Source organism: Pantherophis guttatus, chromosome 6 (genome assembly GCF_059756535.1).
Source record: "Pantherophis guttatus breed Tessera chromosome 6, ASM5975653v1, whole genome shotgun sequence".
Taxonomy (NCBI): Eukaryota; Metazoa; Chordata; class Lepidosauria; order Squamata; family Colubridae; genus Pantherophis; species Pantherophis guttatus.
The window spans coordinates 67,096,207-67,122,260 of NC_142068.1; the positions used below are offsets into that span (position 1 = coordinate 67,096,207).

At 38.3% G+C, this 26,054-nt stretch overlaps 1 protein-coding gene across 1 annotated transcript in view; it reads left to right on the forward strand.

Moving 5' to 3' along the window:
* Positions 1-26,054, forward strand: part of KNDC1 (kinase non-catalytic C-lobe domain containing 1) — a 78,575-nt gene that overhangs the window by 41,227 nt on the left and 11,294 nt on the right. The window contains exons 10-25 of the mRNA XM_087871690.1: positions 1,632-1,790; positions 2,204-2,281; positions 4,195-4,270; positions 4,450-4,612; positions 6,904-7,808; positions 8,182-8,326; positions 11,290-11,369; positions 12,124-12,458; positions 15,701-15,794; positions 15,891-15,988; positions 18,019-18,239; positions 20,203-20,316; positions 23,285-23,432; positions 23,625-23,807; positions 24,678-24,839; positions 25,516-25,598. Coding sequence (XP_087727816.1) covers positions 1,632-1,790; positions 2,204-2,281; positions 4,195-4,270; positions 4,450-4,612; positions 6,904-7,808; positions 8,182-8,326; positions 11,290-11,369; positions 12,124-12,458; positions 15,701-15,794; positions 15,891-15,988; positions 18,019-18,239; positions 20,203-20,316; positions 23,285-23,432; positions 23,625-23,807; positions 24,678-24,839; positions 25,516-25,598 — 3,044 coding nt within the window. The remainder of the gene's footprint in view (positions 1-1,631; positions 1,791-2,203; positions 2,282-4,194; positions 4,271-4,449; positions 4,613-6,903; positions 7,809-8,181; positions 8,327-11,289; positions 11,370-12,123; positions 12,459-15,700; positions 15,795-15,890; positions 15,989-18,018; positions 18,240-20,202; positions 20,317-23,284; positions 23,433-23,624; positions 23,808-24,677; positions 24,840-25,515; positions 25,599-26,054) is intronic.

Consider the following 26,054-nt stretch of genomic DNA (forward strand, 5'->3'; position numbering starts at 1 on the left):
TGGCTTAAGTCCAAAATAAGCAATGCCTAAGTGGCTCAGACAGATACCTCCCTAATTCATGTGGGTGTAAGAAGAAGGACGAAGTACAGAACAATCACACTTGCATGATTCTGTGTAGCCACTCTCAATACAAAAGTCTTATTTTACCTGTGGAATTGATTTGTGGACTACTTGGTGAGGCTGACATTTACATGATTTGATCTTTATCCTGTTTTTGCCATTTTTTGAGTTGATATACACAGGATTGTTCAGTTGTCTTTGGATCAATCATTGGATATCAAACATCCATATATTCCTCCAGTAATTGGAGAGCTTTTCAAGTATTGATAAGACTGAGCTTCATATAAGGAGCTTCCTTAATGTCAAGCCCTGAAAGGGAAGAGTGCACATTTTCAACTTTATTCCATATTACAATGGCTGAATGATTTATTTGGAGATCAACTCATTAATAGGTGTTTGTGACTTGGTTTGATGATGAAGGAAAGTCCATTATTACACTCACTTGTGTCAGCCTAAGATATACCTAGAATAGACTTATTTACTTGATCTGAACCCAAAGGTGCTTTTCAAAAGGCAACTGGACTTTGTTTTTCCTTGAAGATGTTTTGCTTCTCACCTAAGAAGAGTCTTCAGTTTTGACATGCTTCTTGGATGAGAAGCAAAACATCTTCAAGGAAAAACAAAAGTCCAGTTGCCTTTTGAAAAAGCATGCTTAGGACAGCCATGACCTGGATGACTGAGACTCTCCATAGATACTTGATCTGAAGCTTGTAATTCATCTGTTGGACAGTTACGGTTTTAACCAACACCCCAGTTTCATGTTGATTTGGATGTTCAACCATGTGTATTTGTTGTGGCCTGTCAACAGCCTGTGCAGCTAGTAGCTGATTCCGACAGTGAGAAGGCTGGTGTGGTGCTGCACCAGCAGCCTGTGCAGCTGGCACTTGAATCAGACAATGAGGAGGATGGAGAAGATGTGGTGCCAGAGGCGGGGATTCAGCCAGGGCCTTCAGAACCTCCAGAAGCTCCCATAAGTGAAGAGGAAGAAGAGGAGGAGCCTCTTCTCGATGCACGAGTGCGCAGAGCTGCCAAAAGGCAGGGGTGGCTCCTCAGGAGGAGGTCTCCTCGAGAGTAAGGCTTGGGGCTAATTGGCCACTCCCCTAGCCTATTTGAGGAAGGATGACGACTGATGCAATTTGCAGGAAACAACTTCATTCATATTCCTTCGTGTCTTGATTTCAGAAACGTTTTGATCGGCTCTTGCTTCCTTATCAGTTTTCCTGCAAATTGCTTCTGGGCATTCTGCCAACCACAGTAAGATGATGGTTATCTGAAATACTGTGCCTCAGAATTGAGTTATTATTCTTTGGAGTCTTGTCGGCTGTTTAATGAAGTTAAATTAACAGCCCTTGTTCAGAAAAGACTGGTTTAAACTGTACTTGTGTTCAAACAACTACTAAGAAAGCTCATTACTAGTCCTTAATTAGTAAACTAAGGTTTGTATGGACTTTGTGTGTGCTGCATTCTTTGGGGTCTGTAGCTGGGGCAGAACAGTATTCAAGAACAAGGAGAAAATAAAGTGAGGCTTGCTAGGTGACTAAGCTGCCTTTTCACGGTGCCATTTCCCACAGGCCTGTATTTACTGTATAGCTGCAATTTTGTGGAGAGCAGCAAGAAGCAATTTTCCACCTGATCACAAATTGGTGTTGCCAGGGAAACTGAAACATTTTCTTCTGAATATGGCAAGAAGCAAGCCAGAAGACCGCCCTTCTTTAGCAGATGCAATTAAGGTGAATTAAATTCAGCCATTTAATTTTCATTTCTATTTCAATAGACCAGCTTAAGTAGCAAATAAAATTTTCTATTGGGTTGTAATCCATCCAATTTGTGTGGTTGCCCTAATGCAGTGTTTCTCAACCTTGGCTGCTGGACGATGTGTGGACTTCAACTCCCAGAGCTGGCTGGGGAATTCTGAGAGTTGAAGTCCACACATTGTCCAGCGGCCAAGGTTGAGAAACACTGCCCTAATGGCTATTTTCAACACACCTTCATGGGATTTTATTAATTTTGAGCAACTTTGACTTAATTGTAATAAAGTTTCTCCATGAATTCAAATTATTTTGAAAATGCCTAGTTTTTTTTTTAAATACACACCTCCTCTCTCTTAGTGTCTGTAATTCAACATGAAATTTCATATTTCTAGATTTGTCGTAGTTATCTGCTTGAACAAAATATCAGCAGCAGGATGATTCTAGAAGTTTTAGCAAACGTGGCGTTTCAGGTATGCATTTTTGGTGGGGGGTGCATGTGTCTACATTTTATTCCAGTAAAGTTCAGTCTATTCAGACTAAAATTAACTTTGCTTCATGCATTCTTTTAATCTCATTTCGGTTCAGTACCACGGTTTTAATAATCCATATGCAAGTTTTGTTTAAATAAACCACAGAATAATTAAACTGTTTTCAAGACTTATTTTAAAAGTCTTCTTATAGACCATAATTGTAGAAACCATTCACATTTCCACTACCTTATCTTAACAATGATTCCAAATTACAGAATCCAAATGCTATAAAAACATGAACGTCACATGTTTGTGTTCTAAAATATCTAAACTCTATTTGGACTTTAGAGTACGGCTCAGTAATGACCATTACTCCAACAGGTATAATATTGTAATTACAATAAAGTGCCATAAATAGCACCACAGCTTCAGGTCAGATATTAGATTTGAAGGTGATTTGACCACTGAATTGAATTGAATCAAATATTTGAATTGACTTGAAAAAAATCAGTGAATTTCTGTGCATGCAGATATACATTTTATTCTACTGTAACTTTGATAGATTTGATTCAACTTTTTAAACACTGCATTATCACACTGCACATTCAGATCATATTGAGTGTTCAAATCAAATCACAAACTAGATCTTGGCTGATTTGCACACTCATAATAAATTCAGCCTTTCCTTATCATCCTTGCTCTTACCTTATTCTAGGCCAATGAAGGAATAAATATATACAGTATCTTGTGAGGCAGGCTATATATTCTAAACATTTTATAAAGTGGCTTTTCTGAGAGAGTCCAAAGCAGTATATGAGGTGTATTCCTTAATTTCATTTCCTCGGCAAAAACTCTGTGGGAGAGAATGAGTGGAAAATTTGAGAGCCATACTTTAAGCATGCCAACATTTTAATCATTAGCAAATATACTCAGAGCATATATTTGGAATTCAATATCTTCAGGCACCTCCAGTGGGAAAGAATAGAATTCACTACAATCCGAAAAGCACATAAGGCTCTATCTTGTTCAAATAATCTTTAAGAAAAAGACTAATGCAGGGGTGTCCAATCTTGACAACTGTAAGATCTGTGGATTTCAACTCCTAAAATTTCCCAGGTGGCTGGGGAATTCTGGGAGTTGAAGTCCACAAGTCTTAAAGTTGCCAAGCTACTTTAATGGCTTGTATCTTTCCTGTTAAAATTACATCCTTCATAAAAATGGCAATATTGTGGTGCAAGAGGAGGAACACTGTGAACAAGTCCCACGCTCCCTCCCCCTATTTTGCTGTTGCTATGGCACCAGAACTGAAGTAGGCGAGAATATGAATATGTATGTATGTATGTATGTATGTATGTATGTATGTATGTATGTATGTATATTCCTTCCGTCCTTCCTTCAATAGTTTTATGGTGACCTTGGACCTTTTCAAAGGCCATTTGGACTGCCAATTGATTCAAGCAACAGAAAATAAGTATTCCAGTAACCTAACATTTTTTGTTCCTATAACTTGATTTTTCTTTCCCTCTGCTTTGGGGGAAACTAACTTAACTTCTTTATTATTATTTTTTTAATGCATTGGGATCTTTGAGGTGAAAGAGGTTAAAAGCAGCCCGTACAAAATCTAGATAATAGTACAGAGGAGCTTCAACTATCATTCACAATAGGAAAACCATTCTAAATAGCCTAGATTTAGAACTGGCATTTAGCTCCAGGACTTCCTTCTATCTTTTATTCTTCTGACTTCCTTGAAATTGGAAGTATAAAGAATTTAGGCCCTTAGGCAGAGAAGAGGAAACATTTCTATTTCTTTCGGTGTTGGGGGTGTGTGTGTGTGCCTGCAATTGTGGGCATGGATGCTGAAAACAGTATTTCTAAGACTTGACTTTTCTCATCCTTCATTATTCTGCTGATAGGACTTCAGAGGAGAGGATTCTTTTAATGTTAGCTGGCCTTTTCAAAATGAAAGTTGCTCGGGAAATGCTAACTTAGGTGAGTATTTTATTCTAAATACCTTGCTGTTCCTGATTCCTTTTTAATAAGAAAAATCTAAGTATAGGTGGCCAAACATGTTGGAGACTTCTTTTTTTTTTTTTTTTGTGGTCAACTGATGTTCACTTTTCTTTAAACAGCGTGCATCTTTCTCTTGTTAATTGTGTTCCCACTTTCAGGATTTTTGCCTATGAGCAATGAAAGTAAACTGATAGCAGTCAAAGGACCGGTTCCTTGCCAGTCACCTTTAAGCAGAGAAAGGATCACATTACCAAATGCCTTCACTTCTTCAGCAACTCATTTTAAGCCTATTATTCTGCATCAGAAGGCAAATGATAAAATGTAAGTCTGGTTGTGTATTGTCCAGGCAATGATTAATTCCATGGAGTGGGAGGCGAGTTAACATTTATTATATACTATGAATACCATCTTTTGCATTGGGATGAAGCTAATCACATCCTAAAGATCTTCTGATTTTTGCAGAGAGAAACAAATTTAAAAATTTAAATTTAAACAAATTCCCCCCTCCCCCATGGGTCTGTTCCTTTATTCCTAGTTTTATCAACAGAGAAGTTTGGATGTTTTCAGTGCTGTCTTTAATTTGCCACAATTGAGTCTGGTTAATTTTAATGACAGTTCCTTTCAAACAAATCCGCTTCAAATCATGTTAAAAGAATATAAGTTTACAAAATAAAATAAAATTCATTTAACACATTATGTTGCAATATATTATATGTAAATCAGGTCATTTAGAATGCTGTGCATTACATTCTTTAATCATATTTTTCTTAACAGCAAAAAAAAACAACAACAACATTTAGCAGGGAAAAAAAAGTAAACACCAGTTTTCGGCACAAATGTTGTAGAGCATGTGACCTTAGGGAGCTGCAAAGGGTTGTAAATGCAGGCCGGTTGTTGGGTGCCAAAAATGTGGTTATGTGACCATGGAGGGACAGCTATTGGAACTTCAGAACTAGGTCATAAGTATCGTTTAGGTTATCTGTAATAACTTCGAATAGTTGCTAAGTGAGGACTATCTGCTATATGAACTTAACAAGTGAATATTTTTATTCTCCTACATTTATCCTAACACTTGGGGAACTGCAGCAAAATGTCAAGAACATTCCTGCCCTGAACTCTACGCCAGAATCTCCCAACCTTTCTGGGTTGGCGGCCTGGAGAGGGGGAAAAAGAGGGGATGGTTTTGTGGGAGGGGCAGGCACATGCGTGAGTGGGAGCGCGAGTGCCTGTGATGCTCATGCGAACGGGACTGCAAGTATCCGCCACGCTCATGCGAGTGAAGCCCTGAGCACCCGTGATGCTTGCGCGAGTGGGGCCACAAGTGCCCACAACACTCGCGCGAGTGGGACCACAAGTGTCCACGATGCTCACATGAATGGGTCTGTGAACAAACACATGTGCACCAACCAGTTGTAAATAGGCCACGAACTGGTAGTGGGATGTGTCCCACAGATTGCGGACCCCTACTCTACACAACCTTTTTTATTGGGGATTTTTTTTCTCCCCAGAACTTTCTTTAACTTTACACTGCTGTCCTGAAGCTCTGATTGGGGCTGGCTGGCAACCATGAGCCTATACAGGTAGTCCTTGACTTACAACCACCAATGAGACCAACATTTCTGTTGCTAAGTTACACATTTGTAAAGTGAGTTTTGCTCCATTTTGCGACCTTTCTTGCCACAGTTGTTAAGTGAATCACTGCAGTTGTTTAAGTTAGTGACACACATGAATCTGGCTCCCTCGTTGACATTGCTTGTCAGAAGGTCCCAAAAGGTGATCACATGACCCCAGGACACTGGAACCGTCATAAATATGAGTCAGTTGCCAAGCATCTGAATTTTGATCACGTGACCATGAGGATGCTGCAATAGGTGCAAAAAATGATCATGAGCTACTTTTTTCAGTGTCGTTGTAACTTTGAATGGTCACTAAATGAGTTGTTGTAAATCGAGGACTACCTGTATTTGTTGCTGTTTAGTTTTCTCTTCAACAAGAGAAGTTAAACATCTGAACTCCTAGTATAGTGTACGAGACAGTGGTGAAATTCAATTTTTTTTATTACCAGTTCTGTGGGCGTGGCTCGGTGGGTGTGGTGTGGCTTGGTCGGCGTGGCTGGGGAAGGATACTGCAAAATCTCCATTTCCACCCCACTCCAGGGGGAGGATACTGCAAAATCCCTAATCCCACCCCACTCGGACCAGCCAGAGGTGGTATTTGCCAATTCTCTGAACTACTCAAAATTTCCGCTACCGGTTCTCTAGAACCTGTCAGAACCTGCTGGATTTCACTCTTGGTATGAGATATATGAATGTTTTCGTATCATGTGTTCTTTTAATTTGCAAAGTTACATGCTTCTGGATATCTAGAATAGACCTTCATTACCCATAAACCACTACTGTTTTGTTTCACATTTGTTTCACCACTATTGGCTTTTCACCCCGATAAGCTTTCAGCTCTTGAAGTTGCTTTAGCATTTAGTAGTATTACTACCATTAATAGATAGATAGTTGGTGTGAAAAATCACATTGATATAACTGTCCCAGAACCTTGTAGTAGAATAAAGCAGCCACCTTGACAAAGTAAATCTTATAAATCATCTTCTTACTTTCCAGAGATGCCATTGCAACCCCCGTGGTAGACTGTGAAACTATGACAAGAGTAGCATCTGTGAGTAGCAGAAGTCCAAAACCTTCAATTAATGACAATGAAAATAAGACAGATGAGATTTCGAATTTGTCTCCTACCTGTATGATGCCTGGTGCTCTGGAACAGAATGAAGAAGAACCAAAAATATTACAACTGAAGGATTCCCAGGAGCAATCTCCAAGCAATACCAGTTCCTCTGACCCTAACTTATCACTTTCTGACTCTTTGAGAGAGTCTCAAGAGAAATGCACTTTGGAAACATCTCCCTCGGCTAATCCCGACTCTACTGTCCCATCTAGTATGACTTTTGTAAATAATTTTCTTTTAAAACAGGACCCAGAGACAAGGGTGCTGACCCTTGTACCCGTGCAGATAGCTATATCGGAACAAATACCCAATAAACCCCTCCATTCAAAAGCAACTTACAGCTGTTGTCCGAGTTTACATCTGCTCCTTTCAGAACCTCCAATGACATATGATGCTAATGGAGCCTTACAAACCAATTCATCCTTAAGTAATGTAATTAAAGATCAATTTGGTGATGTACAAAATAAACGTTGGGACATCAAAGCAAAGATGGGTGATTTGATGCCAACGACAATTAATAAAGAGACTCAAACCAAGCGCTATGAAAGTAATCCGTGCCTTGTATCCTGTAAGGAAGCCAATACAGATGCAGAGGGTAGATTCCTTTTATCAGATCATGCCCAGGATACCTCGCTCGATCAAAATTCTACTGGTTCACTCGTCTTAGAAAGTTCTCAGCAGAATAAAGGAACGCAGAATATTGCCTTGGAGAGCCTTGTGCAACTTATCCAACAAGAGTTTGCATTTGATAAATCTCAGGACATTACTGAAGCCCTGGCTATAGGTAGGCTTTAATATTTTCATACCAGATTGCAAATACTAAAAAAAATAAGAAGCTAAATAAGACATGTCAATAAAGAATGTTGTAATTTAGACAGGGGTTTGTGTGTTTTTTACAGTTATCAGATGGATACCTCAAAAAACTTTGCTATGTGTTTTTAGTATGCAAGTCGCATATATAGGATAAAAATCTTGGCCTCTGCAGTTTTTGTTTGACTTGCTGTTGTTTTTATTGTCTTCCTAGGAATAAGACTTTTTTTTATTTTCAACCAACACTGGAAAGAAATAGGAGTATGGGGAGGGGAGAAATAAACCCTAATAAGCTAACCATTTATTTATTTTTTTACATAACCCACTATTTTTTTTTTTTAAATCAGGCAAATATATTTTCACTTTAAAGGATCTCCAATACAATACATTCTGTAATGCAGTTTCTGAGAAATTTTGTGGACTTTACTGGGAAGAAAAATTGCTGGCAAATCTTTATGATGCAGCGAACGATAGAACTCCTGTACCTGAAAGGCAAGTGATGCTTGCGTTTTACCTTTTATCACCAATTTTGCTTTTGCTTATCTTACTGTTCCGTTTGCCATTTTAACTCCTCCGCCATTCCCAGCACCCATCTATCCAAATGGACTTTTGAATATATATATTGGCTACTGTTTTCACTGGCAGTTCAGAATGGACATCGGACGAATGTCTGGTTGCAATCTGGCGTGTGTCATTTGTTATGTCCCTGTTAGGGACGAACAGACTTAGGCAAGACAGGTTGAGGTAAAAGCTAACAGGATTTATTTCACTAACATTGTTCTAACAGGTTTACTAGCATTGCGACCAGCACTTGCTGCTCGGCTAACAGGAGCAGCAGCTCTCAGCCTTTGACAGCTCCTTATATACTCGTGCCTGAATTGAAACAGCCAATCAGAGCTACATCTGTAGACTGGAGGGGAGCCTGGATACAGCATCATTATTCTGAATTCCTACACTTTTCACAACCGTGTCAGTACCATAATCCCTAAACACCAGCCCAACGTTTAATCTTTGTGATTAAAAAAAGAAGAACAAATACTTGAGAAAGTCATTGAGTAGGCAATGTACTGCAGGATTTAAGAATTGTGTAGGAGCCTAAATTGATAGGCACATCTGTATAGGCATGAACATGAATACACGGACGTAAACATAAAGAGGCTCGGGAGAGACTATAAAACACTCAGTTGTGAGCATAAACTGCTTTGCAATCAAACTGGAATCTCTTTTGTTCCAGCTATGCAGCATGTTCTCTGGAGACTAGTTAGATACAAATATATTAACTCCAAAACTTCATTGAGCACATAATAAAGTTGTCTAGCTTTTTAATTTCAGCATTAAGTGCAAGACAGACTCAAACCATATGGTTGGGTTTTTTTTTTTAAAAAAAATAACAGTTTATATCACAAACGCCTGGTTTTTTTGGCAGTGTTTCTCATGACTAATTTGGTGGATGGTGACAAAGAACATCCTTGCATGTCTGTTCTCTGATTAAGTCTCCAAATGGTTCATTAGCTTATATATGCCAAATATTGTCTACATACAGGGCAACTTTAGAGACCCGAAAAGACGGGAAGAGTTAAATTGTTTGTATTGCATATATTGTTTATCAAAAGGTCAGGATAGAATATTAGAGGGGTTGCTGTCAATCAATCGGCTGGATACTTCTTAACATAGATTTCCATGCCGAAGAATTGTTGGTGTTGAAGATCAATATGTGTGACATGGTTGTTGTTAGGTCAGATGGCCTCATTTTCCCCTCCATGAATATAGAGCAAACTTCGGAATACCACTCATCTTCCTCCGTTTCCCCATTTTTCTCTATCTTGTAAGGACAATTAGGCATTTTCCCCATATTTTATTTTAATTTGTCATTGAGATTTCTCACCTCAAGACTATACCTGAGTAATACCTGGATTTTTTAACAAAATTATTTAAACCCCAAGATAAAGTTTCTAAAAGCCAAACCCAAAATAATGTTTTTTTGTTTTAACACCAACGTTTTCAAAGCAATGAAGGAAGAATACAGTAGGAAGATTAAGACGGTAAAAAAACATGTACAGACTTACAAGTAGTCACTTAGCAACTGTTTGAAGTTTCAACTTACATGACTTACAACCTAGATCTGAAATTCTCACATACACATAATCACACTTTGGGCGCTTGGCAACAAGGCCACATTAGCAACTGTTTGCAGAGTCCTGCGGTCATGTGATCACATTTTAGGATGGCTTTGCTGAAAACCAACACTTCTGCTTTTTGTCAAAACCATGCCCAGAGCAAATCAGTGATTTGCTTAACAACGGTGGTGTTTGTTTAATGACAGTTGCAAACTGAATCATAAGATTCTCCCCTGTTTTAAAATTCTTTTAAATCGAAATTTTAATCTGTTTTAAATTATTGGGATTTTTAATTGTCTCAGGCTAAATTATTTAATCTGGTTTTAATTATGTTTCTAACTTTTGTATCTATGTATTTTATTTTGTGCCTGTTCACCGCCCTGAGTCCTTCGGGAGTAGGCCGGTATATAAATTTAATAAAAACAAACAGAACAAAACAAGATAGGTTTTATAATTATTATGATTTACAACTATAATGGGCAGGCTTCATTACGGTCATAATTTGAGGACTATCTGTAAATAAACAGAAGGGTTGGGCAGTAAAAGGTAATTTCTGGCATGTGTCTCAGCTATATACATATTATGGAACAAGACTTTGCTTACAGGTGTGCTAGAAATAGTGCAGTGTTTGATGCACATGTTACATAGCTTATATACTTCCTCAGACTTCTTTCCACCATATGTTATTAATGTTCAAAATGACTTTCTGAATGCTGCTGACTTCTATTTTCATTTAGGACATTTGTGTTGCAATTCTGCTCTGACAAGAAAGTAAGGGGAGACTTCAGAAAACATGAAAGCTGAATAATGACTGGGAATTTCTTTGGCGCAACCATTTGGGAGTAGCAAGTGTAGCGCAAAAGGCAAACTCATTTTACTTTGGATTACTGCTACCTTCCCAAATATAGTGAAGAAAGTAGCTAGATCAGGGAACAGATAAATATTTGAAAGCGTGGATCAACATAAAGATAGGCTGGGGTTTTTTTTCTCTTTAATAGCCTTGTAGTAAAGGTGCCTGGAGAGAACAGGTGGCAAAATTGGCCACATGCATTTAAAGTTTTATCATTCACAGCTTGATGAGATTCTACCTGTTTAATGTTTTATCTGAGCCTTGGCTATCCACCTTATGAGAGTTGTTCCACTGGAGAAAGCCCCATGTATTTTGAATGTCTAAAAGCTTTGAAGCTTTTTCATTTTTGACTGAAATGCACTCATACAGTACACCTGGAGGAAGATGCAAATACTTTAGCTAATCTTTGAAGTTTTCCACCTCCCAAAGTATTTCATTTATGAATATGTATTCAGATGTTCATCTCTTGCACTCTCCCTCATTTTCAGAATTAATGAACCACAATATTTGAGCAAGACTTTCCAAAGCAAACCAAATACCTTTCTGAGTGAGAATGAGGAAGCAAAAGGTATGAAATAGTTAGTGGGCATGCCTTACATCCAATGATACTAATGTCTACAAACCTGCAGCAGTTAAGCTATGAAGTAATAACCTTTATGACCTACTAGATATAAGGAGAAGAAGAGCAATGGGGATTTTCAAGTAAAGATTTATATCCTTGGAAAACTGGCTCAGAAGTGAGCCTGCTGGAGAAGGTTGTGCTAATGTTATTACTGTGTTGTGCACAGCCATCAGATTTAAGATTTAGCTTTTCTTTAGTTGAAGTGCCATATATCTCAGGTCATTTAAATTCATGATGCTTCTAATGCTTCTCCTCATGAGATGAAATCATAGTAATCCTGACTTCAATGTGGTTTGACCTAAAACAGTAAAGTATTATATATATTGATCAGAATGATGTTCAATTATGGATCTCTTCAGCTATCCAGATTAACAGTCGAGGTTCTTCTGAAGATACCCCTGTTACCAAAAGTTTGACTAACTAGAATGTATGGTCAAGTAGAGTCTGTCTTCTGTCTTCACACAGCACAAGCAGATAGAAGAAAAGCCATAATACTCGTTATATTTGAGGTCATGGGAAGAAAGCTGATCTTTAAATAGGGAATTGGCCTATAAAAATGTTAATTTACTAATGCTATTAAACATAGCAAATATTATTCCTAAATCTTCTTAGGACAATTGGCTTGAAAACAAACAACCACTACTTAACTAATGTAAGGTATTAGAGTTTCCATTCTTTGCTCTTTTCCATACAAACGCAGATCATATTGCTGGTATGGATTCAGATGAGAAGGAAGTTGAATCACAAACTCCCCTAGTTGGAATACAGACAGAGGGAGAATGTTTGCTGACCGAAAAATGTTGCAGTGGGCCAAGTGTTACAGAAACAGAACAAAAGCAAGAAGAAATCCAAGGAAGGATGGAAGAAGATACATGCGCCAGCTCTTCCTTGCCTTCTGATTTGCCTGGATTTTGTCCTGGTTGGAGCAGCGCATTCTATGGTTCAGAATGGTTCAGTCTAGATGTACACAATTATTTTAGAAAACTTGGAAAACAAAAAGCTCATGGGACTCAAAATATTGATGCTAAAAAAATGGTAAGTCATCCTGTTTTCTCAAAACTGAAAAACTATGTGTTCACTTTGAGTAGAATGTGATATAGAACAATACATTAGAGGGAGTCATGGTTATAGATTTTGGATGCATTCTGTAAGTTAGCCCATTTGAGGTACCTTGGTTCAGAAATTGTTGCCATATTATTATTATTATTATTATTATTATTATTATTATTATTATTATTATTTCAATTTATATACCGCCCTTCTCCTATTGGACTCAGGGCGGTGCACAGCCAAGGATAAAAAACATACAAAATTTAAAATCAATTAAAAGAATTATACAGCTTTGGCCCACAATTTAAAACAATCCAATTAAAACCCAATTTACACTTAAAAAGCTAAAAAGAGCTAAAAAGGAGGGGGGGTTTCACGCCAGCCCTGCTTGATAGAAAAGAAAAGTTTTTAGGGCACGGCAAAAGCCCGGAGATCTGGTATCCTTCGTATCTCCGGGGGCAAATCGTTCCAGAGGGCAGGTGCTGCCACAGAGAAGGCCCTCCCCCTGGGGATCGCCAGCCAACATTGCCTGGCTGACGGCACCCTGAGGAGCCCCTCTCTGTGGGAGCGTACTGGTCGGTGGGAGGCTATCGGCGGCAGAAGGCAGTCTCGCAAATACCCAGGTCCGATGCCATGGAGCACTTTAAAGGTGGTGACCAACACCTTGTGGTCACCTATGAATGCACTGTTTTGCCCAGTTAAAGAAAGAGAGTTTTAGTAATATACGGATAAAACCAGTTCATTTGCCATCTGGTGTTTTTATCAGAGAAATTACCATTGTAACCCTCAAGAATCTCTACCTTCAGGAAGAAGTTTATTAAGCAGGCAAGAGATGTCCTTTATTAAAAACCCATGTTGAACTGTACTTAAGTTTTTTTTTCCTAACACAAAGAGAAACTGTTTGGGTTTGGATTATTGGATTCCTATTATTACTTTTACTAAATATTTTTCAATATGCAGTTAAACCACCACCACCTCCTCTTCTTCCTCCTCATAACTTCAAAATTACTGAAATGGAAACTATAATCCCGATGGATTTATTGTCTATTGCAATAAATTGGTGATCCCAAAAGAAACTATGTATTTCGCCATCTCAGATGAATATTTAAAAAGGATTGGAAGTATTTCCTTATATATATATATTCATGTTGTTTTCACATGCAAATCTTTGTTGCAGTGGTGTAAATGTATTGTTGATCAGGGCTGTGTAAATCAAGTAAAGTCAGATTCAAAACATCAGTTTGATTTGTCATCTTGAATTGATTTGGAATTTTGATATGATTTGGTTCAGAAATTCCAATTAAATTGTCAAATCAGGTAGATTTTATTCATATTTCTGTAAAGGATAAAACATTTTCTGTTCATGCGCAGGAGTATCCAAACATGTCTAATCCACTGAGAAGCATTCTGAATTTACCGGTATTTTCAATTTAGAAAACAGATTTGATTTAGAGGTTCACTTGAACTGATTGAATTGGCTCTCCCAATCAAATATTTACAAAGCCCTAAGCAAGAATGATTTTCCAAACGTCAGTAGGGCTAGTTAATATTTATATAGAATATAAATTCATTCTTAAGGAACTCTCAGAATTTTTATTAAGCTTTTAGTTTTCAAAGAGGAGAAAAAAGATAATAACTAATATTGTACTTTAGGCAAAAGGCACTCAGGAAAACAAGAAGTAAAATATGTTTTCTGTGTGAGCAACCAGTTTGTATATCTCATAATAGAAAACTGGGATATAAATGATTTTAATAACACAACAAAGATGTTGAGCCATGTAACTGGCACCTGATTGTCTCTCAATATCTTTATAGTTATTTTTATTTACTTGCTGATTTTCCTGTCAGAGCAGTTAAAACATCAGTTTTTCAGTATTCTGAAGGTGGATGAGTAACTGAAATGTTAAATAATCTTGGTGAAGAAACATTAACATATTAACATTTCATTTACTCATGTATTTCTTAAGTTCTTCACATAAAATGCAGAGATAGGCTAAAATAAGTCTGACTTACCAGTTTAATTATATTACTTCAGACAGAATGGTCAGATGTTGGAGAGCTTATATGAAACTGTTGAGAGACGACCCTCACTCTGTCAAAGACCTTGTAGTACTCATCTCAAACGATCTAAGTGCCAGAGCTCACTGTAACAGCATTGCCAAAAAGGCATTAAGAGTTGTTAACCTAATCTTGCATAGTTTCTTCTCCGGTAATATTGTACTGCAAACTAGGGCATACAAAACTTTTGCTAGACCAATTCTTGAATACAGTTCATCTGTCTGGAACCTGCACTGCATATCGGACATTAATACAATCGAACGAGTAAGGGGCGTCCATAAGCGCACCAGCATGCCTACCGTCCCTGTCCTAATGTTCCTTTTTATTCATATCCATTTCATGTATTCATAATCATGTTTATACTTATATCTGTTATCTAATATACGCTTGATGAAATAAATAAATAAATAAATAAATAAGTAAATAAGTAAATAAATAAGTAAGTAAGTAAGTAAGTAAGTAAATAAATAAGTAGGTAAGTAAGTACATTATGGCTTCTTATACCTTCTATCTTCCCTTTCACATGTTGCACTGGATATGATCTAGAACAGGCGTGTCCAATCCACAGCTCACAAGCCACACACAGTCCTGGCAGCTAGTAATGGGACACCACAAGGCCATAAACTTTTATATATGGTATATTTTATATGCTACCCAAGACAATTCCTCTTCACTCAGTGTAGTCCAGGCAAACCAAAAGGTTAGACATCTAGAGGTTGCTGAAACAGAATATGGAGGATCACATCTTCACTTGGAACAAATCATAAATGATATCCTCGATTGGCTAGGAACTGGGAAGATCTAATATGAAGCATAGCACTAGAAATAGCATTTAGACTTATATACCGCTTCACACTGCTTTACAGCCCTCTTTAAGCGGTTCACAGAGTCAGTATTTTTCTCCCAACAATCTGGGGCCTCATTTTACCAACCTCGGAAGGATGAAAGGCTGAATGAACCCTGAGCCCTGTCAGTATCGAACTCTAGGTTGTGGGCAGAGTTTGCTTACAATACTGTATTCTAACCACTGCCACCACAGCAAGAAGCACTATTATTAAATATCCTTGATCAACATGCTCTTAGATTGGTTTTTATGCTACTCAGCTTCCCTTATCAGAAGTCTGCAGAGAAATGGCATCACTTTCATTTTGTTCTGCTTCTTCCACCAGGAACTTGACCAGCTGATAATGATTGAGACAAAAAGTTACAGAAAGAGCATAACCTTCTACCAGAGGCTGTTGTATAAAGAGAGAAGCAGCAAAGGTATATTTGGGGAATGAAATGTTAACAACTGTCTTATAGCAATTGTTCATCTGTGCTGATGCAACCTGGTCCTGATTGCACTTTTCAAATCTTGAGGTGGAGAAATAAAAGCTTTGTTGCCAAAGCTGGAGAGACAGATAGAAGAAATGAAAGCAAAGATACGGTTTCTTGAGCTTGTGAAGAAGTATCTCCAGGTAACTATGTGAGTTTTCAAAAATTGGGTGTGGACGTATCAGGGAATGCCCAGGCTCCCATGCATTGACACCAGAGGTGGGTTTCAGCAGGTTCTGACCAGTTCGGGAGAACCGGTAGCGGAAATTTTGAGTAGTTCAGAGAACCGGTAGTAAAAATTCTGATTGGCCCCACCCCTATCTATTCTCTGCCTCCCAAGTCCCAGCTGATCGGGAAGAAATGGGGATTTTGCAGTATCGTCCTGGATTGGGGAGGGAATGGAGATTTTACACTATCCTTCCTCTGGAGTGGGGTGGGAATGGAGATTTTACAGTATCTTTCCCTTGCCATGCCCACCAAGCCAGGTCCACCAAGCCATGCCACGCCCACCAAGCCACACCCACAAAACCGGTAGTAAAAAATTTTGAAACCCACCACTGATTGACACGCTATTCAGGTGACAACTGCAGTTGTCCAAAATAATTGCTCTAATTAGCTAAAGCTGCAAAGTTGGAGTCTTACTCATCTACACTATTTCTCTCTCTTTGTAAGAGAGCCATTCAAACAGACCACATACTAATGAAAGTCATTATGAAGTACAGGTGGTATTTTTGTGACGTCTGTGGAACACTGTTTGTATTTCCTGATGCCATCCATTGTTTTGTGTGGGAAGCAGTTTTGCCGTGCCACAGTATTCATTCAGTAAAAATTATTCAAATTTGAAGTACAAGGCAAAATAAATCAAGCACCTTTAACAATCCTATTAAGCTAATGACTAATTTGTTGTGGATATCCCTATCCATTTTAAAGGCACTTATCTTTCGAACCCCACTTTGATTTCTGGTTTTTGGACACACACAAAACTGACTTGGGATGGCTATCGTCAGGACCAGAGTGCTAAAATATAGTTCAGAGTGATGTGCTCGTGTGTAGTACTGGGGAGGCCACAAAATCAGCCTTGCCAAGAAAATGTATATTATATATTGGGATCTCTGTTGCTTCACAAAGCAATTATTGGATACCTAGGAAAAGTTCCAAGAAACAATGCAAAACAAAGCAACACAGGAGCTTCACTTCACTTTTTAGAATGGGAGCTGTGTTGTTTCACAAAGCATCTTTGAAGCATTCCTGGGTTATCTGTCACAACAATGGAGAATCTCTGGTTCATTGGGAGGTGTGGATTCTTATCTCCCTAACCAGCCCAATCAATGGTTATGATAGTGACAGCGCAACTTTAGCAACATTAAGAAACCAAACATTTCTGCCATGATTTCCTACCTTAATAAAGAACTACTCCAGATCTTTGCTGAAACTCTGCAGGTGTAGCATAGCTTGAGCACACAATTTGTGTGCGTTAAATCATATATGCGAGTCAATCTAGTGTCATGGTTAAGGCATTGGGTTAGAAACTGGGAGACTGTGAGTTCTAGTTCAGCCTGAAGCACAAAGCCAGTTGGGTAACCTTGTGCCGATCATTCTCTCTCAGTCCTAAGAAGGAGGCAAGCGCAAACCACTTCACCTCTTGCCAAGAAAACTGCAGGAACTAGTCCAGGTAGTTGGCAAGTGTCAAAAGTTGACTTGAACACCACCACCCCTACTTATTAGTACTGCAGTTCCCCCTTCTAACTGTTAGAAATCCTGTATATAGTCCTACAGAACAGTGCACAGTCCACATGTGCTTTTCTGCTTAACTGTAGAAGGAAACAGGAAACCTTTATACAGAGAAAAGACCTAGAACAGGGGTGTCAAATCTGCGATGACATGCCATCATGTGATGTATCACAACTTTCCCCCCCTTTGTTAAACTGGGGGGGGGCAGTGCGTGACACATCTGGCCCACGGGCCATGAGTTTGACACCTGTGACCTAGGGTATACCATAGATGCAACTACAAAATTATAAACACTGCCATCTACTGGTTGAAGAATATACTGCTGCAGTTGTTGTATAAAATACATGAACACTATTCCAACACTTACCCCACATCTTTTGGAAGCATTTTTTTTCCTCTGTATCTTTTCTGTTTGTTTTTTTCTTGTCTCCTTTTGCTGCAGATTATGTATGCAGAAAAATGGGGTGTTGAACCATGCAACTTTCTTACAGTGGTTAATATGGGACAAAATGAAATGCTGGACATCAGTGCCTTAGATGGCATGCTACTTTTTTATCACATAAACAAAACTCCAAGTGAAGCTCAGTATAATGACAATCAAAATTGCCTAAGAAATCTTCAAGCTGGAACTCCACTTGGATTAATGGCATATCTGTATTCTAGGTACAGCCTCTTATACAATTCTACCAGAAATTATAGTACAATAAAATTGAGTATCAATTCTAATCTTAAAACACTTCATGTTTTCCCCAGAAAAATCAGAAAATGTGATATTGGTCCATCTAGCTTGGTGTTGCTTCATTAGGTACAGCAGTTTTATAGGACTTTTCCAGTTTTCCTATTTGTGGAAATATAGCAATAGCACTTACTTATATACCACTTTACAGTGCTTTACAGCCCTCTATAAGCAGTTTACAAAGGCAGCCTATTGCCCCCCAACAATCTGGGTCCTCATTTTACCGACCTCGGAAGGATGGAAGGCTGAGTCAACCCTGAGCCAGTAAGGATCGAACCCCTGGCAGTAAGCAGAGTCAGCCTGCAATATTGCATTCTAACCACTGCGCCACCATGGCTCCTTGGGAGGGTATGCTTGTTAGGAGGGTAAATGGAGAAAATTCAGTTAAAGGAGTTGTTAGGTTAGAAGACCTTTTTTCTTTCATTTTTCAGTAATGGGAAATGATTTCCATTCATTCTGGAGCTGGGATCAAAAGTTTTCAAGATATTTAGGTCTTCTTATCCCAAATTAATTGCTATATAAATAAAGGCATTACTGTATTCCTGAATATACAGGTAGTCCTCGACCCAAAAGTGCTTTTTCAAGAGGCAACTGGACTTTCGGGTTTTTCTTTGAAGGCATTTCACTTGTCATCCAAGAAGCTTCTTCAACTCTGGATGAGAGCTTCTTGGATGAGAAGCGAAAGGTCTTCAAAGAAAAACCAGAAAGTCCAGCTGCCCTTTGAAAAAGCACCTGTGGGACAACCATGACCTGGATGACGAAGAATCTCCAGAGACAGGTAGTCCTCGACTTATATCCATTCATTTAGCAACCATTCAAAATTACAATGGCACTGAAAAAAGTAATTTACAACCAGTCCATGCACTTACAACCATTGCAGCATCCCCATTGTCACGTGATCAAAGCAAAATTAATGGGGGGGGGAGCTGGATTGGTTTAATGACTGCATGATCGCTTAATAACTGCAGTGATTTGGTTGTGATCACTTAACAACCATGACCACAAAAAAAAAAGTGGGTATGACTCATTTAACAATTGCCTTACTTAGCAACCAAAATTCTGATCCCAAATATGGTCATAAGTCAAGGACTATCTGTAAATAGTTAATTTGTGCAAGAATTTAGACTAGAAAAGAGGAACGAGCATGGACCATATTTCAGTGACCATCCCACTGGATCGTTTGTAAAAACAAGAAAAGAAAAGAATGATTGCTAGGCTAAAATTCTCACCATTTTTTTGCAAACCTTTAAAAAGTCTAGCATGGGAGGTGGGGGAGAAGAAGCCTGCTGATTTGTTTTTCATATGTTCTTTAGTCTAGAGCACGGGTGTTAAACTCGCGGCGTCATGTTGCCATCAGGTGACGTTTTGCAACTTTTTTCCCATTCATGGAGCTGGGGTGGGTGTGGCCTGCATGTGATGCATCTAACTCGCAGGCCGCCTGTTTGACACCCCTGGTCTAGAGTCTAGTGAAATGGCCCCGTCACGTAAAAGCTTAGGAAAGCAAGTTAAATTGTTACTTCTTAACTTAAAACTGTAGTACGCCTTTGTTATTACATTTTTAATCATCCATTCCAGACCAAAAGAAACTGTAGTAGCTTTGTCCATTTCTTAGGTGAATGCTTAATTCTGCAGGTTATAGAAACAGAATTGATTTTTAAAATTGGTAGATTGCACCTTAAAAGTATTTTCGGCTCACAATAATGTCAAGAAATATGTTACTTGTTATCATACATTTTTAAAAAAATCTATTTTCAAAAAGAACAACAAACAGAAATTGCAATATTAACTGATATCTAATTGAATTTCCTTTTGCGTCGTATTTTTTTGTCATTCTTGAGACCAATAAAGCATATTTTAGTTTACATTATTGTTTTCATTTGTATTCTTCAGAAATGCGTTTTTAAAAGGCTATGTTCAACAGTTTCTATTCACTTTTCGCTATTTCTGCTCACAAGAGGAACTTTTACAATTTCTTCTGGATAGAATCAGAATTACCTTGCCCAGGTAGGTAATGAAATCCCACTGAAATCAGGTATATTTGAGTTCATTAGTATTTGAGTGGCCTTCATTATGTACCTTTTCATAATTATGAAGTATTCCTTACTTTGTAGTCAAAGGGCATAGACAAAAAAATAGTTCTTGTGCCAGTTGAAGTTTTTGCTACCTTTAGATTTTCTATCTGGATTACCAAGCCTTTTTTTTGTCATAATAACAAGATTAGCAATGGTGCTATCCTTAGAATTTCAATGAAGAACAAAGTAAGGAAAGTGGTTGGCAGATTTTCTTACCTTCATTTCCTCTTATACCAAATGTCTTTCTAACATGGATAGGATCGGGTGATTGTTGATGGGTGCTTGAAATGGACCATTTAGCTACCTGTGACCTATTAGTTGAGTGATGATGTGAATTTAACAGTCTTCTGGAATAGTGCTATACCCATTTTAAAGATAAGTTTAGCACTCTTCCAAGTGAGCATAAACCTAGTTGGGAGATCACAAGAAGAGGGTAACAGAGGGAAGTAGGGAGTGATCAGTAAGGAATGAACTCCATCCTTGATTAATGCTGCTAAGAAATGGCGGTCCTGGCATCCAGTCCACTTGATGGCCAGCATCACTAGAAATAGCTGATATGTGGCCATGGTATCAAGCACTGGAGAAATCAGGAGATTCAGGCAGTTCAAATGAGTATAAAGATTTATTGTAAACTTAAACTCTACAAGAATCTGAACTACTAACAGTCAAGGGAAATTAGTGGGAATTAAGAAAGGAATTCAAGGTGTGCTGGACTCTTGTGGGTGCACTGGGACTCATGATTGAAGATGCATTATACCTCTCCCTTGGGTTCCACCTGGTCATCTCCCACACATGGAGCCAGAATGAAGCAAGCAAAATAGAGTCACTTTCCTTATTTCAAGTAATAAAAACAGTAAAAATAACAGCCCCATGAAAACTCTCACTGACAAAAGCAACTCCTCCAATAGTATCATGAATGACTTAGATAAGGGGATAGATGAGGAACTCATCAAATTTGCAGATGACACCAAGCTGGCAGGAATAATAATAATAATAATAATAATAATAATAATAATAATAATAATAATAATAATAATAATAATAATAATAATTTTATTTCTATACCGCCCTTCTCCCGAAGGACTCAGGGCGGTGTACAGCCTATTTAAAAACAGAATAGACATCAATTTAAAATAATTTAAAAATATTAAATAAATTTGGCTTAATTTAAAACCCCAAAAATTTAAAACATCCAATTTAAAATTATGTTGCTAACCCAGCCTGGCGGAACAATAGGGTCTTGAGTGCGCAGCGAAATACCCGGAGCTGAGAAATCTTACGAATTTCCGGGGGCAGTTCATTCCACAGGGCTGGGGCTCCCACAGAGAAGGCCCTCCCCCTGGGTGTCGCCAGCCGACATGACTTGGCCGATGGCACCCTGAGGAGACTCTCTCTGTGGGAGCGGACTGGCCGGTGGGAGGCTATTGGTGGCAGAAGACGGTCTCGAAGGTACCCGGGTCCTGTGCCATGGAGCGTTTTAAAGGTGGTGACCAACACCTTGAATCGCACCCGGAAGACCACTGGGAGCCAGTGCAGCTCGCGCAGGAGGGGTGTCACGTGGGCACAACGGGTTGCACCCATAACCACCCACACGGCCGTATTCTGGACCAGTTGGAGCCTCCGAGTGCTCTTCAATAGCCAACACTCAAGAAGATAGGCTCAAGATACAGAAGGATCTTGACAGACTTGAACATTGGGTGCTCTCTAACAAAATGAAATTCAGTGGTGAAACAAGTAAGGTTCTACATTTAGGCAAGAAAAACAAGATGCATAGATATAGTATAGGAAGTACCTGGCTCTTGGAGTCCTAGTGGACAATCACTTAAATATGAACCAGCAGGGTGCTGCCAAAAAAGCCAACACAGTCCTAGGCTGCATCAATAGAGGGATAAATTCAAGATCATGTGAAGTGTTAACACCACTTTATAATGCCTTGGTAAGGCCACACTTGGAATACTGCATACAGTTTTGATTGCCACAATGTAAAAAAGATGTTGAGACTCTAGAAAGAGTGCAGAGAAGAGCAATAAGGATGATTAGGGGACTGAAGGCTAAACATATAAAGAATAGTTGCTGGAATTGGGTATGTCTAATTTAATGAAAAGAAGGACCGGGGTGACATGATAGCAGTGTTCCAATATCTCAGAGGCTGCCACAAAGAAGAAGGTGCTATTCTCCAAAGCACCTGAAGGCAGGACAAGAAGCAATTGATTGAAACTAATCAAGGAGAAAAGCAACCTAGATCTAAGGAGAAATTTCCTGACAGTGGGAACAATTAATCAGTGGAACAACTTGTCTTCAGAAGTTGTGGATGCTCTAACACTGGAAGTTTTTAAGAAGAGATTGGACAACCATTTGTCTGAAAAGGTGTAGGGCTGAGCAGGGGGTTGGACTAGAAGACCTCCAAGGTCCCTTCCAACTCCGTCATTCTGTTCTGTTATATCAGAACCACCAACACAAACTGGTAGAATCTAGCTCTCTTTAATGGTTGAAATCGATACACTACAGGATCAGCATTAGTAAAACATTTTAAGCACAGCTCTAGACCTCTTTCAAAGCAATACTAAACCATGTTTAAAGGAGCTGCATAAGACTTAATAAGCACTTCAGAAAGTGATTATTCCAAGCCTAAAGTGGCCAAAACAGTTACTGGTGCATTTTTAGACCAGAGGGGATCAGGTAGGGGATCTGAAGAAATTTCCAAGTGCATCAGTTTAGATTTGGTCAGTTCTTTCACTGATGGCACATTCTTTAGGCCAAAATATATAATTGGATTTCAACAAGGTTTTTTTTCTTGATTTTAAAAATTACATTTTTATTGTGTGTGAAGTAATAACTGAAACAGATAATGCCAGATGAAAACACCTGTTCATCATTTCTTTTTTTTAAAATTTTCTTAGTTCCAGCCCAGAATCTTGTTCATTGTTCAGCAAAATATACCACCGCAGTTTCTTCATTCTTCAAGCTTGGATCGAAGACTGTTACACGGTAGACTTCAGCATAAACCCTAATTTCATGCGAATACTAAAAGACTTTATCATTTCTCAGGTAATTCATTGCTTTGACAGAGAGCTTGATGTAAATGTCTTCTAAATCACCTCTAAGTTACAGCATATAATATTCCAGTACATTATTCTAAATATAATTGGTTGAGAATGTGGGGGAATGGAAATAAAATTTATTTCAGATAAATGAAGACACAGTTTGAAGCAGAAGAATATAATTAGTGACTTTTTGCAGGTGGTTCCACTCAATGGTTATGGCAGACAGTTGCTATCATTACTTAATAACATTGCTAGCAAGAAAGAGGGAAAAGTTTCTCAGTTCTGCAAGATGGAAGAATGGGAACAAGGGATGGCGATCCATGAAACCCGATCATTACGTTTTTCATGCAAAAGGGACTCCGGAAATGTTTTACAAAAGGTATGTAATTTCCCTAACTTGCTTTATATTCACTTATGATAACTATATCCAATGTTATTCCTTCTCACTGTGCTTAGTAGCCTTATTTAGTCTATTTGAAAGAGTGCCTTAGCTAAGTTATCATGGAAGGTTTACATCTAAATTAAGAGGTGAATCTTGATTTTGACTACAATAGAACTATCAGATGCTATGAAAGCTAGTCCTCCACTGGTTACGTCTTCTAATCTCCGTTTTTAGCTGGACAAAACCAAACAGCAGTTAATTGCATGAAATAATTGAGATGTATGATTTATTTTCATAAACCTAGTGGTTAAGGCACCAGGCTAGAAAGCAGGAGACTGTGAGTTCAAGTCCTGTTGTGGCCATGAACACCAGCTGGGTAAGTTTGGGCCAGTCACTTTCTCTCAACCCAACCGACCTTACAGGGTTGTTGTTGTGGGGAAAATTATTGTTGTAAACATAATAAAGGTGGGATAGAAATGAATAAATAAAATAAATCTAAAAAGGATAAAGTTCTAGAAGGGATTCCTGTTTGGTCATATTTGTAGAATTTGCTATTGAATAAGTTAGTGCTGAAGTTAAGAAAATTATGAGAAATTATTATGTGAGGAAAATCTAAGAATCTTACCTGACTAGCACTGATGCTGTTACCTAGTTTGGTAATGAAATGTCTGCAAGAAAACAAGCAAGCTCAGAGAGTACCAGGGACCCCTCATTTCAACCCCGAGTTCTCCTTTATTGGAATCTTACCTACAAATTTATCTTATATACCTTATATAAGAATATATATATTTAAATTATCTTATGTAAGACTGGTTTCAATTTTCCTTGTGAAAGATGTAGCTAATGGCTCTTGTCCTTCTCAAATAGCATCTTAGCTGGAGACTTTCAAAAGGCCCTGAACCACAGTTGTGTCATAGACCCACAACAGAAGAATTATCTGGCTTCTGCATCAAAATAGCCGAGGCTCCATACTTCTTAAATGAATATACTGTGCAACAACTTTGTTCTCAGCTGACATTATTAGAACAGGTAAAATGGATTTTCTGTCACCATGGTTTTAGCACTGTACTCTTTAAATATTGCTATGCTGTAACACTCCAGTTGTATATAACAATATATTCAGAATGTGGTGAAAGCACTGAATCCATTTTGAAAGACCAAAGTACAGCTGTGTCAATAGCTTAATCCAGAGGTCTTCAAACTTGGTAGCTTTAAGACTTGTGGACTTCAACTCCCATAATTCTGCAGCCAGCACTGGCTGAGGAATTCTGGGAGTTGAAGTCTACAAGTCTTAAAGTTGCCAAGATTGGAGACCCCTGAACTAGAAGCTCTGGTCGTTTCTGATGGTCTCCCATCTAAGTATTCATTAGATCTGAACCTGCATAGTTTCAAAGCTGATAGAAAATTGACCAGATGCTGACTTCTATCAGTGATTCACACTATATGAATGAAACTGATAAGAATGTATTTCAGTTGGGCTCAGGATTAGTTTTTTTTAATGCTAAAATTGTTGTGATTGTCTTGACTTTTAATGAGTGAGACATGGATGGAATGTAAAGAAATACCTCCTTGATTTATTGGTATAATTGCTGCCTTTCTGGATCATTTCCTAAGAGACTATGTGAGTTTGGATTAGAAAACACAATAATGGAGGCATGCAAAATAGAATATATAAACACGCGACCGTTTTCTTTCATCTGTTTAGGAAATATTCCATAAATGCCATCCAGTGCATTTTCTAAATTCAAGATTGCTCGGAGTCAAAGATAAAACCGTGCCTCTCCCAAAGTAAGTTTGCTATTTAGCCAACCCTTCTGATGAAAGTGGAAAGCTGCTGACATGCCAGAATATTTAGCCTCTGTTTAGTTTTAATTACAGGCTAAAGCTGTTATTTAGTAGCTCCTTCTATTGGCTCTGCAGAAACCCTTTGATGCTTTTTCTTTCTTAGGTGGATATAAAATGGCAAAATAGAAGGCAGTTCATTTAATGTGAACCATTGGAACAAATTTACGTCTAAGGCAAATGTTCCCAAACTTTCTCAGTTAAGGAAGCATCCAGCTATTCCTAAACTGTGGGTCATGATGCCTTGGGGCTTGTTAAATATGTTAAATATTGTACTAAAAGATATTTCAGAGCTCCTGTGAGTTCATTGCAACATCTCCGAGGTTATGGATCATGATACAGATAAGGTGGGGTGAAATAGGAACAATTTTAGAAATCTAGTTTTATTCCTGGCATCATTCC